This window comes from Nothoprocta perdicaria, unplaced genomic scaffold (assembly GCF_003342845.1).
Source record: "Nothoprocta perdicaria isolate Ctin4 unplaced genomic scaffold, notPer1 scaffold_95, whole genome shotgun sequence".
In the NCBI taxonomy this organism is placed as follows: Eukaryota; Metazoa; Chordata; class Aves; order Tinamiformes; family Tinamidae; genus Nothoprocta; species Nothoprocta perdicaria.
The window spans coordinates 1,426,641-1,442,065 of NW_020456254.1; the positions used below are offsets into that span (position 1 = coordinate 1,426,641).

General features: G+C 40.8%; 1 protein-coding gene across 1 annotated transcript in view; it reads left to right on the plus strand.

Moving 5' to 3' along the window:
* UBE3C (ubiquitin protein ligase E3C) overlaps positions 1-8,256 on the plus strand; it is a 61,656-nt gene extending 53,400 nt beyond the window's left edge. Inside the window, exons 20-23 of the mRNA XM_026052978.1 lie at positions 1,323-1,511; positions 1,627-1,693; positions 2,569-2,699; positions 6,031-8,256. Of these exons, the coding sequence (XP_025908763.1) occupies positions 1,323-1,511; positions 1,627-1,693; positions 2,569-2,699; positions 6,031-6,201 (558 nt within the window). The 3' untranslated portion in view covers positions 6,202-8,256. The remainder of the gene's footprint in view (positions 1-1,322; positions 1,512-1,626; positions 1,694-2,568; positions 2,700-6,030) is intronic.
* The last annotated feature ends 7,169 nt before the right edge of the window (positions 8,257-15,425 follow it).

Here is a 15,425-nt window from a genome sequence, read left to right on the forward strand (position 1 = left end):
TAATAATAATAATTAAAAAAAAGGAAATGGGCACTGCCCCTAGATTTACTATAGTTTTCTTGCCAGCCCAAATTTCAGCAATTTCTATCTTCTGCTTAACATCCTCGTTACTCTGTATGGTGTGATGTATTTATTATTCCTGCCACATTTGGCCGGTGTCTCTCGCCCTGTGGTGCTGCTGTGGCAGCAGTGCTGGTGGGTTGAGTCTCACATAGACAAACTCTGCCCGTGGGTGGCGAGATCACAGGGAAACTCTGTGACGCTCCCTGGATGCTGCAGTTTTAGCAGTAGGGGGTTTTACCACAGAGAACACTTGGTCAGAAATCAAGATTCGCTGCTTTGGGAAGGAAAGGGAAAAGCAGCAAAGATGAGAGCCTGAAGAGGAGGGGTTTTTGTCCTGTCGGTTGTGGTGGTGCTGGGGGTCGCCTCGGGGTGAGCAAGGCCGGTCCACAGTGCGTTTGGCCAGGCCGCCAGCGCCCGACCCGAGCGCCCTCCCCTCACTTGATCCCTCCAGGAACGGGCCGGAACCGCCCGGCCCACACGCAGAGCTGGTGTCGGGGTTGGCGAGATTTGAGAAGGTGAACACATCTTTTTTCTTTTTCTTTTTTTTTCTTTTTTTCTTTTTTTCTTTTTTTCTTTTTTTTTTCCTTTTTTTTCCCTTTTTTTCTTTTTTTCTTTCTCCTTCCTCCTTCCCTCCCTCCCTCCCTCCTCCCTCCCTCCTCCTTCTTTTTTTGTCTTCTTTTTAGTATTCTCTTCTTAGTGGGCTACTCAGGAAAACTGGTCTCATTTGGGATATGTAAAGATCATTAATGTTTTAAAAACTGCCCATGATCCTATTGTGAGTTGTTTTACATTTTAGTACGGTGACAGTATCTTTGTTTCTGTTGTGATTCTTCTATGATGATTTATCCAGATGTACTTGAAGAACAAAAACTAAACTTCTCGGGAAAATGATAAGATTTGGGATTTGTTTAAAACACGACTGAATATGTGTAAGTTGGCTTTACATCAGTGTGAATTTTGAACGATTTTCAGTCTGTGGATCAGTTCTGCATCAGAATCAGGTTGGACTCGTGGGACATTTCTGTGGCCTTGCTCTGAAAACTGGGTGTCATAGCCCCTTCTCTTGCACTTATGAGTGATCAGAAGAAAACTCCACTTGTAATAAATGTTTATCTTAATTTAAGGTGAATATTCTTGAGTATTTTCTAGTGACTCTCAAGTATGTGAGTCTCTTACTGGAGTGCTTTGCAGCTGAGCTTTCCGTTCGCAGCACACAGAGTGAATATTTACCAAGCTGATGGAAAGCGTTGTGTTCACAGGTGGTTGAGCTGAAGCCGGGTGGGAAGGATATCCCGGTAACGAGCGCGAACCGCATCGCCTACATCCACCTGGTGGCCGACTACCGGCTGAACAAGCAGATCCGGCAGCACTGCCTCGCCTTCCGCCAGGGGCTGGCCAACGTCGTCAACCTGGAGTGGCTGCGGATGTTTGATCAACAGGAAATACAGGTATTGGGGCTTAAAAGTCCTCGAGCCTTTACTCAAGCTGCAAATAGACATTTAATTTTTGCCTTTATATTAAACGTTTAATTTTCCGTGATGTAATTGTCCTGTTTATTACTAGGTTTTGATATCTGGTGCCCAGGTTCCTATTAGTTTGGATGATCTTAAATCTTTCACAAACTATTCTGGTGAGTATAGTTTACGTCAACAAAAACCTCTGTTACGACTGATTAATGAATAAATAAATCTGCTTATATGAACAAACCTAGCTTATTTTTAACAAGGAAGTCTCGGGTCCTTGTTGCCAGCATTGGTAGCCAAACTCTCTAGATATTTCAGAAAGTTGGGAAAAATTGCCAGCACGTGCTATAAATGTGGGGACATACAGGTATGTTGTTCATTGTGTTTGTACACTTAAATAGAAGTTTGTAGACGATAATTAGAGAATATGTTCTAACTGGAACTTAGTCAGTGATTGTGTTTAGCCGCCCTCAAATTAAGTCTGTAAATGATTTGAAGGTAGTTGTTTCTACAAACACATTCAGATACTTAGTTTTTTTTTCATAAAGCCTGAGGGACAGCTCATGTTTTTCTGTGTTAGAAATGTTTCATCTTGATTAATTTGATCATCTTGATTAATTTTTTCTTTGCATTCATCATGAATGTAACCAAAGACTAGCTAAGATACCAGAAGTTCACTTCCTGCTTTATCTCAGAGTAACTTGGTTTATGAAACAGTCTCCTAACTCTGTGTGTTTTACAAATTCTTGCAATGAATTATAATAATCTAAAGCTCCTAAACAAATACTAAAATATTAAAACTAATTCAAAATAAACAGATACGGTTCACTGCAGAAAATAGTAGTTAAGAAGTTGAGGGAGGTGGTTTTGGTACGATGAGCAATGCGTGAGAAGCTTTAAAATGTAGTGCTCAAAGAGACCTGTATATAATGGAGGTCAGCAGTGTAAACCTGCTGCTTTTCATATTTTCCCAGAGCTTTTAAAAATAGATAGAAACTGGGGTTTCCAAAGACTGCTTTTCTTTATGTAAATCTCCTCATAGGTGGCTATGCAGCAGATCATCCTGTAATAAAAATATTTTGGAGGGTTGTGGAAAGCTTCACCGATGAAGAGAAACGCAAACTGCTCAAGTTTGTCACGAGCTGCTCTCGGCCGCCTCTTCTGGGGTTTAAGGTTTGTGTCTTGCTGGGTTTTGTTTTGTCCGTTTCTGTAACTATTGGCAGTTGTGGTACAAGCTTTATTTGTCTGTAAGAATTCATAACTTATGAGAGAAACATCCCCAGTGTCCCCAGAGATAGCAGCTTCAGTCTTCACACTTGGCTATAATGAGTATAGTTTAAAAATATTTCAAAAAATATGCAATAGGCCTAAAAACACTTACTCTAGCATTGGTGGAAGTGCTTGTTTTCTGTCATGAAAGCTGCTGGCCCCTGGGCCTTGCCCGTGTTCCCTAGCCAGGGCCAGAAGCGGCGCTGCCAGCACCTCCAAGGAACAGATGTTTTCAAAACTGGACAAAGAGAGGACTTGGGGTGTATCGACAGCTATTGAATATAAGTGTGTGAAGCTGGAGATGTATTCCTTATGTTTCCTTCAGGGTTGCATGGATGTTTACAGGATTAAGGCTAGTCATTCTTTACATCTTAGTATTTTGCTGCTATCTTTACATTGGTATTTACAGTGAACCTTTAGCATGAAGAAAATGTTGGTCTACTGTTTAAAAAACAAAAGAGAGATCAAGTGGAAAACATTTTGATATTAAATTCTGGGGATACTTTAACCATAAGGTGCAGTTGAGCTGCAAAATTCTGGCCAAGATCCGGCCTAGGACATCATTTCCTGAAGGAATGGGGGAACGTTCAGTGTTTCTCTGTAACTCACTGGAAAATATAAGTCACTTAGTAGAAACATCATCCGTTTTAATGTGCTGCTCAACAGAACATTTGCCTGTTGCCCTCTTCATAAAAGAATAACAAAAGTCAGCTTATCTGGATCATAAATAGATCCATATTTAATGGAGTTTAATTGTTTGTTTAATGGAGTTGCTTAGAAGTAAAAATACAATGAATTGCTTTGGTTTCCTTAGAAGTACTGCTGAACAGTGAAAGGACTTCTCACATTATAAGCTAGTGAGATGTAATAGTTAGCAATGGAGAGTAACTGATCTTCTATGTTTGTTAGGTTAAACAGGTAGAGGCGTCCATAACACATGAACTTGAATGCAAAATAGCTTTTAAAATTGCTGGTTTTTTTTTCTGGGAGGAACTCAATTTCTGATTCTCATTCTAAAATCTTCTTCTATTCAACTGTAGAATTGTTTTGGTTTTAGTTGTTTTTGTAGAATTGTGGAGTTTTTCTTTTTAAAAAAAAAAAAATTTAAACACATTTTGTTAAAGTTTTGGTGCATGTTAATTTAAGATGAGGAAATGCCTGGACATTCAGAGCTTACAGGTAGCACAGTGTAGCTTTGGATCACTTAAATTTTGAACTTTAATTGCCAGATTCGGACTCAGAATAATATTTGCTAAAGCTAATTAAAGTTTAATAAGTTTAATAAATGTGATTGTTACGGACAAAAAAAATCATTAAAGTGAGGTTGAAAATTGTTAAGTTCCAATCAGGTCACATAATAAATGGACGATACTTTTCAATTCCAAACTATTGCAGTTCCCCACTGTACAGTACTTAATTATACAACAAATGGTGCCCTTGGCATGACATTTCAATTTAGAACTTCATTTTTCCATTTTTAAACGAAAGTAGGGGAATTCAATTAGCATTTTGAAAGGAATACTAAAAATGCAGCATTTTAGCCATGAAATACATTTTAAGGCCTCCATTTGAACAATAATTTAGCTTAAAATCTCATTGACCTTCTGCCTTTGGAGCTGGTTTTTTTTTTTTTCTGCTTTCTGAAATCAGAACTGTTTTAGCTCAGCAAGCATATGATGAAATTAATACTTTCTTGCCAGCAAAAGCAGTGCCTGGACAGTTAAAATGGAATAAAACCCTTTTGTACTATCATCTTTCTCAGAAGAAGAAATTAATTTAATTAAAACATTACCTGTAAAATGTCTGTTCCTTAGATCCACGCTTATCACATCAGAAGACGAAGCAGAGTTTGCCAGATGTGTACGATTGTATTAGGCATATCTGTATCGTCCCAATATCTGTTGAATGGTCTTATAATCTCTCGGCAGCTGAGGAAATGTGCGGTGTAATTGCCTTAAAGTTAGTTCTTCATGTGGAGAGCGTGAGCTCTGGGTGCAGCAGCTTCTAACCACAGTTCACATCTTCACACTTGCTTTGTCTTGTGCACGAGCAGGCCTGGGGAATTCATTAGTACTGGGTGTCTTCATATAGTCATGTGTTTTAGGCACACTGAAAGATCAGTTCACACTGGGACTGTGAAGGGAGAGAAAGGAGAGAAGTTAGGCCTTTAGCCCGAGTCTTGGATATGTTGAATTGAACAGTGATACATTTAGGAATGAAAATTATGATGTTTATGTGTGGTGTATGAAAAGAGAATGGTGGGTTGATAGGTCCTCAGCCCAGCTTGAAGAATGTGTGTTATGTATCTACATTCTGTTGTCATAGTAGCTCAAGGAGGAAAGCGGGGAAAGGTCCTATTAGGGAATGTTTGGGGGGATGGATTTGGGGAGGGATGTCAGAGGGAGCAACACGGTAACATGAATTGATCAAGTTTCTGTTTATGACCTGCCTGCTCACTAACCCTCTCCCCCTCCTCAGAGCATCATGACAGGTAAAGGCTCACGCAGAATGTGTGTGCATCGTCAAGATACTTTGAAAGTCCAATATGAAAATGTTCAACTGGCTCAGCATGTTGCTTTGGTAGCAAGAGCAAAAAACTAAAAATAAAACTAAAGGGGGGCAGAAAGTGTAAATCTCAGAAGAAACCACTTCACGCCGTGCTAACTGAGCCTCAGGCAGGGCAGAACAATCCTTTCCCATTGCTCTCCATTACTCCAGTGGTCTGTCCTTCCCCGAGCTAAGCACCAAGTTTTCACCCGCAGGAAACATCAGAGGAGCTGGAATCTGCCCCGTACCCTCTCCTCGAAATAGCCGGCACCGTGAGCGTCCCACAGGCTCCCTAAGGAAAGGCTGAAGTTGGCGTGAATTGTTAGTTTCTCCCAAATACAACAGAACCCTCCTTTGCACCCTGTGGTACTTCGATTTTTACATATCTCGCCTCACTGCTTTTGGCACCGAGTATTTGCAGAGCAGGGGGTGTGAACAGTAACATTTTTTTCCCCTCAAAAGCAGATGAGACTACCTTCTGTTTTGTGGTATAATGGATCTGGACATGCAAAAGTGCTGCCCAATTTGAGTGCTTTGGGGGAAAGTAGCAATGCAGCTACCTCCAGAACATGTCATTGGCACTGATTTTAGTCATTTTTTCCCTAGATGTCTCTGCCAGCTGGTAGGGGTTAGATTTTTGGCCCCTGTGTATTTTTGATGGATTTTTTTTCGTATTGCTCTTTTTCAGGAGCTGTATCCTGCCTTTTGCATCCACAATGGGGGATCGGACTTGGACCGGCTCCCCACTGCCAGCACCTGCATGAACTTGCTGAAGCTTCCCGAGTTTTATGATGAGAATCTGATGCGCAGCAAGCTGCTCTACGCCATCGAGTGCGCTGCGGGCTTCGAGCTGAGCTGAGCCGCGGCCGCGCGGGAACTAGCAGTGCCTCCCCCATGCAGCACCGGGCGGCTCGAAGGGAATTCTGCCTACGTTTCTGCAGCTCTTGTGTCTTATCAGAGGCCCTCAGATAGGTTTCCTTTGTAAACACCGTTTGCTAGGTAGCTTTCGTTGATTAATATTACCTTGACCCTGCTTTCTGAGTCAGCTAATGAATGCCGTGGGCGGTGTGGCTGTTTCTGTGCTTAGGCGAAGGAGGAGCACATTTAAAGAACAGTGACATCTCAGTAAAATTAACCAAAGATGAAGCTTTGGCTTTGTGCTGTTCAGATATAGAGAAGTCCACAAACTGGCAATAAAGTTGTGCACCACGCAGCACACTGGGAAGAGACAGGGCTCGCATCTTGTGATGAATCTTTTAGATGGAAGTGGAAGCGAAGCAGATCCTGGCAGATCTCCCCGAACTGAGGTCGGAAGCGCTCGTTACCGATAACCCGACGTCTTTACTGGCGGGGTAGAGTTGTTTACAAACTGTAGGTGTTGCAATTAAGTCAGAACTGATTTTATTTTGTACTGCCTTCCCTAGGAACGGTAGGCACCAAGATAAAAACTATTATGAACAATCTTTCATTTGTGCTTTCTGAAATGCCGTTGAGAAATCGGGGTCGCATGCTTGGTTTGAGTTCCACCTTTGGCTGCATCATTCTCACTTGAACACTGTTGGAAATGGATGAGACTGTCCATGTTCTCCCTCTTCTGTTTGTCTTCTTGCCTGTACAGGGTTTTTTGTTTTGTTTTTTAATGTGTCAGACTCCTCTTGCATACCCAGTACCTACAGAAGTCACGACTTTGGAAAAAATATACATGTAACAACTATTAAAATGATTTAAACCAAAGTTATCAGGCTTTATTCTTTGTGGCTGAAGCCTGTGGTGTTCACATTCCTTTCCCCTGGCATCTTTCCATCTTAAATATCATATCTTTGCTCCAGACACTAGTCAAATTCACTATTTTCTTGTGATTAAACAGCTTCTGTATCCATCTGCCTGCAGTATTTCTACTAAGGAAAGTAGGGAATGTGCTGCTTAATATTTGTTTGCTGGGAAATACTTGGTTTCATGTGGAAGGAACTGAGTCTCTGGTAATAGGCACCTCATTGGATATTCTCCTGTAAAATGCAGTCAACTTCAAAAAGGAATTGCAGCTCACACTGTAAGATTCATAAAGAGTGAACTTTAGTTCCCTCTGAACTTTAGTTCTGTATTTTAAATCATCACAACTTGCAATCAGATTTGTACTCATCTCTTATGCAAAAAAAAAATAGTTTGCTGTTACTGGAAACTGTTGAATTTCATATTTAATAAGCAGTAACCAGCAATATCCTTTTAGATGTGGGGAAATGGAGTGATTTTAAGATGTTTACTAGTAACCATATAAAAATGTATAATTTCTTAATTCGGGTAATAAATGAAGTGTTAAAATGCTATTTGTAGTCTTGATGTACAGAAATAAAAAAGATTGGTTTTCTTTTTGGTTTTGCATTAGGCTTTTTATTTATGTTAAATGGTAGTTACCCCCAAATTGGTTTCTTGTATATTTTTCTACATAAATTATGAAACTTATGAAAAGAAATCAGTAATAGTGCAACTGCTGCCTGCTAAGAGCAAAACCTGAGTACTTCTTTCAGGTAGCATTATTTATTTTATAAGCCAGTGCTTTTAAGTATTTTGAAATTATTTTTCAACTCCCTTCTTTTGCTACATTAATAGTGTTGTATTTGTATGTTGTAAAATGCAAATTAAAAATTTCTATTAAATAACTGTATCTTGAAGATTGTGTTGGAGTCCTGCCACATAACCATGGCTATATACTGTATAATTTAACCATGGCTATATACTGTATAATTTCTGCTTTTGTTTAAGGAGACCAGGTCTACTATTCTTAGCCTTTACCATGACTACAAGTTCGACAGAGAAGATGGGGCTAAAGGAAAATAAGATTTTCAGCCAGTTGGAGTCTTGTTCCTGGAAGAGTCGTGCAGTTGTACAAAACCTCAGCAGAGGCTTTGAGCTCTCCGAGATGTTATTTTTTTCAGTACCTAGGACTTGGTGATCTTGTTTTGTATGTTCTGTACATTGAGTAGGAAATTCTGATGTCTTGAATTTGGAGGGATTGTAGCCTGAATTTCGTTTTATGCTTTAAGGCAGCTGGAAATCTGCTGCAACAGCCTATTCACGCGGGAGGTTTAGTACCCAGACTGCAATCGGAAGAGGGTAGGAGCTGCTTTTGACAACAGATGTTTTTACTTCTGACCCTCAAATCTTTTCGTATAGTCAGGATTAATCATGAGTCCCTGCTTGGCAAAAACCTGCTGCTGGATATTTTAAAGAGCCAGAAATAAAAGTAAGAGAAATATTCTAGGCGTAGCTAATCATGTCCTGAAAGCCAGGTTGTACAGATGTAGCCCTTGCAGAGCAAGCTCTCTTTATATGAAAACAGATTTTTTGTTTTTTAAAACACAAGCAAATTCTCTCCAAGTTACGATGCTTTCAGAGCTTAGACAGAAACATTTTGCATGCACAGTAACCTGGAAATATGCCGTTTGATGATCAGAATTACAACAGGACTAGTTGCAGTTTTACAGTCACTTTATGTGCAAGACACAACTTGGTTAACCTCTGTACTTCAGTGAGTGACCTCCCATCTAAGGACTTGTCTGTTGAAAAATGATGGCATTTGCTGGTTCTTTTGCAGGGAAGTAGGAGAACACTTTGCAAGAACACTTGCAAAGCGTTTTAGAAACAGTTTTGTTGAGGTTTAAAATGGAGGAGAAGGTGAATTCATGTCTCCACAGGAATGAATTTAGCACTTACTCTGTTTATATCTTGATGAGAATTTCTCTGCCTGTGAATTTAATTCCATTAAGTAGATTTTAAAAGAGAGCTGAAATTATTTTCCATGGTAGTTATTTTCCCTCGCTTTCCATCACGGCCCCTGGTTCTGTGGGTGTGTGGCTCTTGTAAAACTTCTCTATTTGCAGGGAAGATTTACGTCAACGTGCAGGGAGGATTTGAGCCCAGCTTCATATGTTAGCACTGAGCTGGTAGAAGTTTAATTTGAACAACGAGGATACCTTTGGTTATTTTTGCATGGGATGCTCCATAATTCCAATAAAATGAATTTCCTGATGCTCTTAGCAGCAGTCCCGCTGTTTGTTTTGGCATCACTAAAGTAAATTTAGCAGAAACAGCCTAATTTGATCTACAAAGGGATTTGAAACTCAAAATATTTGACCAAGGTCAGCGTCCTGATGCTAAAATTCAGTTCCTTTAAACCAAAAGCTATTTGTAAAATGTCAGTGAGACAGCTCTTGCTGTTTCCACCACTGAAATACATTATAGCACTGAACGAAACAACAAAAAAGCGCTGTTTTTCTTGGAATATTTTGTTGAAGCTGTATTTTTTTTTGTTTTGTATTTATAATTATATGCAAGAACTTTGAAAAACTTTTGCTCATATACATGGATCTGTGTTGATAAGAATTTGTGATGTAACTTTTTTTTTCATGATTTTGCCTGTCAGTGAAAGAAGAAATGAACGTGGTCTGTAAAACTGATCAGGATATCTATATTTTTATTGACTTCTGCTTTTGTGAATAAAACAATTTGAGTTTTCACGAAGCTTTGCAGAAACACTTTTCCTTTTGTTTTTTTGCAAGAAATTGGGCATTTTGTGGCTGAAGTTTGACAGTACTGAAACAGGTTTGAAGAAGGAAGCTGATATAAACCCTTGCCTTGAAATTACCACTGCTTCATGTTGATTTTTCAGACTCACAAGTTCCTGCTCTGTCAGCCAAACTGCATCTCTGAGGTTTAACTTTGTTTCAATGTGTCTTTCAAAAACTTGCCTTAGGATCCATGACCCCACGTTGACAAATCTCTTCAGGATGTTTGGAAAGCACAAAACTCCATTCCTGCATGTATGAAAACAGGAGAAATTAGAATTCCCAGTGAAGAATGTTGCTCTGTCAGCAAGCAAGTACCAAAACAGCTTCTGCTCCTGCTGGCTTGCAGGACCTACGTGGATCCCTCTGAAGGTGTCATTTAATTCTTCCTTTTGCCACTTCCCAGTTACTTGCTTCTCTTTGCTTTTCATAGTTTTCCTGTGACTAAACACCCTTTTAAATGCTCAGGGACATTTATAAAGTTACTGTTGTGCATGCTGATTTTGAAACGGAAATGCTTTCAAATGGCCCGGTGTGTGCTTCAGTTGTCCTTAAAAGAGCGGTTTACAGAAGATTACCAAAACCTGAGTTTCTAAGGCACTCCATAATTTAGATAAAAGATACCATGAATAGCACGTGAATGCCCACATTTTTTTTTTTTCCCTGTATGTGCCTTGTAGCCTTGTAAAGTCAGTAGAATTTCTTATGTTCAGGGAGAGACAACACAAGGGAGAAAGCGTCAGCTGCAGTTGCTGATGTTTCCCAGGGTGGCTGAGGCTGGAAGGCTGATAGTTCCTCATGTTGGGAAGCCCAGAACTGATCCCAGCATTCCGTGTGCATCTGATCCGTGCTCAGCAGATGGGAGGATCATCTCCATCAATCAACCAGAGCACCTAACTTGCTAGGGAGACATTTGACTTTCCATTTGAGCTATCCTGGGGCAGCACTTTCTTGAGAACAAGTTACTCAGATCAGCTTTGCTCCATCTTGCCTTCGGTGTCACCAGTTCATTCACAAGAACTTCTTACAGGAGCTGAAAATACTAAAGTGTGTGGAAATTCATCCCAAGAAAAATCTTGTCTTATTTTTGCAGTAAAGAATAAAAGCAGAGAATTTCCATGTGAAAAGCAAAAGACACTGAACTGGCTTAAATCTGTTCATTTTATCTGAATAAACAGGGCTCCGTTGGCTTCATGGAGGTTGTTTGCTAAGGTCCAAGTAAAGAATTCACAAGACCTTCAGCTCTTTCCACAGATTGTTTCTCCCACATGTTTAAGTAATTAAAATATGTATCAAGTTTGATCTTGTTCAGTGTGCAGATTGTATCTAATTCCAAAGTGCATTTTCTTGGTCAAATTGCAGCAACTTTGCTTTCTCCTGGATGGGATGGATGGAAGGTCAGTGATGGCAGCCAGGTGTAAGCCAGGCCCGTGGGCGTTGCTTAAAAACTAGAGATGTGGGCAGTTCTCAGTGGCAGCGGCAGGTCTGCCTGGGCAGTGCTTAAATCACTGCTGCCTTTCTGTGCTGGAACAGCTGGTCTCTAATGAGGGGTGAATTTACTGTGTACAGCTCCAGAGACCATGTGCTCTGTGAGCAGTATTTGCTAGTGCATTTACACAAACCATTTGCTGAGGATGTACGTTGAATTCTGTTCTACATTCCCGGAGTGCTTGTTACTTTATTCTATAGATCGTTTGAAAAATAATTTTGCCTGCGTTTCTGTTTAATTCGTGGTTTATAGTTACGCAGAGCTCTTGGTAGAGGGAAAGAGGCAGCCAGCAGCTGGTGCTATTTCAGATTTTCTTGCTCCTTCTGTTGAGCCAAATGTTAGATGGAGAAAACAGCTCTCGTGAATTGCTGTGGTTTTCTGTATGTTGTCAAACACACCTTCTAAAGAAGCTGGTTCCTTCAAGCCTTTATCTCTCCTAAGTAAGAACAATCATTTTCATTACAACTCCATTGGTTTTTCTTCCTTGGCTCCTTCAAGCAAGCAGCAACAGAGCTCAAAATTCTAGGTATCTTTTAGATATCTGTTCTAGATACTTATGAGATGGAATGATAGAAATTTATTTAATTTATTTTGCTGATGAAAAACAAAATTAGCAGCTCTGACTGCGCACATCTGTTCTTAGACTGTTGTCTGCATGCCCTGGGTGATGCCCCAGATGCACCTGATACTTCATGAGGAATTGGCAACATGTGTAACCTGCCTATCCTGCTTTGTGCCAACTGCTTCTAAAGCTTCCATTCAGCTCAGGCTTTGCTTTCAAAGAGGAGTTCAGATCAGCTCGCGGGATTGCCTAAGATCTTGATCGCCTAGGAAAGCCCTTGCCAGTGAAAATCGGTTGGGCTTGGCAGAAAAGCTCTGGAAAATGCTAATGAAAAGTGGTTATTTTGAGCTTCTAATGCTTTTGCTTAAAGTTTTAAACATTAGGTGTATTGCCAATATTTCAAATCTAATTGTTTCTGATAAGCTATAAGCAAAAACTTAACACTTATATTTAAGCAAATAGCACTTTCCAGAATTACTTTGTCAGTAGTAGTGTAATTAAATGATATGAGGACAGTCTTTGATAAATACGCTCATATTCTCTGCTAATTCCAAAAATAGAAACTGTAAATCTGTAAATAGAAAAACTGGATGCATTAAGCACCAGGCCAGGAAGGCCAGAGCCATTACCACATCCAAAGGACAATATTAATATGTCTCTAATGCAGCATTTTCAACCATTTCTTGTGTTCTGATGGGCTTTTCATAATTGACCTCCATAAGTCATATTGAGGGGGAAAAAAAAAAAAATCTGGGAACTCTGAGAGTTGCTGATACCTCCTGGAATGAGGCCACCCGATTTCCATCATTAGGTTACACCAAGCAGTTAGGCCGGAGTTCATCCCACTTAATGCCAGCCATATGAAGGAGGGAGGAATTGCAGTGCTCCACAATGCGCTTCTGCCTTCACTGACATCCACCTACCTGGTGGGTCAATAAATCATGAATAAATCATGAGTAATTCATGAATAAATCATGCCCTGGAGGTGCCTCCTCCTCTCTCTTAGCAATTAAAGGGCTTCAACTAGAGGCTTACCTTTGAATCAGCTTATCTAAAGTCGATGAACCACATCTTTGCCTTGTGTTTTCAGGTGAGAGTTGAAAAATTCTTGATCAGTCAAGATCCTCTGATAATAGTTTGTTCTGTCTCATGACTCAGTATTTGGATGCCAGCCCGGATCTACCTGAATATTTGATACCTGCTTCTACAGCCCCACTGCGCTCCAGCTTCTGTTATCTGAATGTTCATCCCAGGCCTCCTCCCAGCCAGGAACAGCAGCTCTATTGCTCTTTTTAACACAGTATTCCATGGTTTTGCTGACCCATACAAGCATACACGGCTTTTACTTTAAACTTTTATCTAAAACTTTGTTTTAGCCTTGAAAACCTTGCAGGTCTGAAGATCTGAAGGGGTAAAGATGGATGTCCTGTTGTACCAGGCCAAGACATCAAGTGCAGCAGGCAGAGCATCATGAGAGCAGCAATTCCTGAGTGCCAGTAAGCAACGTTTCCTGATCAGAAAAGAAACAGAACCTGGAAAAACAAGCCTGTGCATGTCTATATTCCTGAACCACTCCTGGATTTAATTTATCTCAGAGGTATGTTTTTCTGTTAACTTCTAGAGGAAACAGTAATATGAAGAGGGAGTAAACGCTGTCACTGTGCACTTTTTGGAGGCTGGTCCTGTTAGTCCTGTGCTTGCAAAGTTACTGTGAACACTTATTCTGTGCCTGAACAAGCTCCTAGGGTGAAACGTCGTGGTCTTCAAATGGAAGGGCTGGTCACTTACCAATAGGGGGAGCCGGAGACCACAGCTCAGGAGCAGACCAACGCATCCAGAACGAATTGAAAACAGTAGAGAGAATTATGATACCTGTTGTTTCTTCCTGTTGCTTTATTTTCTGGAGAATATTTATTTATAGTGCTGTGTTTTGCTGTACAAAGTGCCAAACTGGCTCTCATACACGGATATACCGTCGCCCTCAGCTGTGCACAAGGCGTTTCACCTGCTCCACGTGCAAAATCCATCTCAAAGCCTTCCCCATCGTTACACCTACCTCCCTCCGAGCTCCAGGACGGCTGGGCACTCTGGTGAAACAGTGAAAATCTCCAGCCCAATTCTCATCCCTACTCCAGCTGCGGGTGAGCAGAAAGGGCAGTGGGACATTTCCATTCTGTACTTCCATCCAGAACCACGTCTCCTTGCTAGCCTTGTTCTGCTTGCATGACTAAACCACAGATTTAACAGTCTGGATCCATCAGGATACATGTTAATGCAAAATCTGCTTTCTTAACAAACCAAAAAAAAAAAAAAAAAAAAAAAACCACTTCATTTGCTGCTGCTTGTGCCATTACCTCGTGTGAGATTTTTAAGACATTAAAGATACATTTTTTTCTTGCTTGTCACCGTCTATGATAGGCCGAGGAAAAACTTGTTTCCACGTCAAAAGATGTTTAAAGAATTTGAGCAAGATCTTATATAATCTGCAGTTGGCCCTTGCCAGGCCTCAAATCCCTCAAATCCTCTGAGCTTTGCAACTCTAGCTCTTAGAAGAGCTAGGTTTTTTTTTTTTTTTTTTTTTTTTTTTTTACTACAACTTGGACTTAGCTCATTGCTGATGATAAACATATACAGGTCCTACGTGTCTTTCTGACCTAACTGAAGAACTTTTTTCCATGACCCTACTTCAGCATCAGACCTCACTGGAACTAAATTTCATTTGAGGCTGGAGCTCTCCTAGTCGTTGCCTTTCTCATTTGTATTAGGTTTTCCTCTTTTCCCAGCTTGCTTTTTTCTTCTTGAACAGATGGATACATCTTCTGCCCACATAAGCAGTTTTATCTCCAAATTCCTGAGTAACCTTTTGACTGCCTTAACTTTGGGAACAGATAAGTTTTAGGTGTGGCAGTTCCCTGATTTCAGTTTGCTGAGCCATAAAACAATGCCTTTTTACAGCTTATTTTAAATAAAGGTCAAGAAATATAATTCTACAGCAATTCAAAACATGGATAAACTCCAGTTTTTATAAAAGCTGAATTGTTATTTGGCAGCCTCTGTGGCAGCGTCAGCCTGTGACACTGAGGAACTCACAGAAAGGCCCCAGGGCTGCCTAAACTTTAGAGAGCCCAAAGGAATCTGCACAGGCGCCAGCTGGAAAACAATCAGTGCAGCCTTAAAATAAATTACGGGGAAGGGCTGCAGTGCTTGAGGCTAAAAAGAGCTGTAGGATGGATGTGGGGATTTTAATGAGCCTGCACACCCCAAACTTTTTCAAAAACTGTTTAAATTATGGTATCTCCCCTCCCTTTCCCCCCAGGAATTCCCCAGCATAGTGTTCGGTTCTTTATTTATCTGTGAAGAAGGGCAGGGAGCTGCGAGAGCCGGTTTTCCCCGCCCCACCCCGCCACGGCGGCGGTTGCGACCGTTAGGTCCGTTGCGGGGGCCGGTTCGAACGCAGCCGCCCCCCCCCC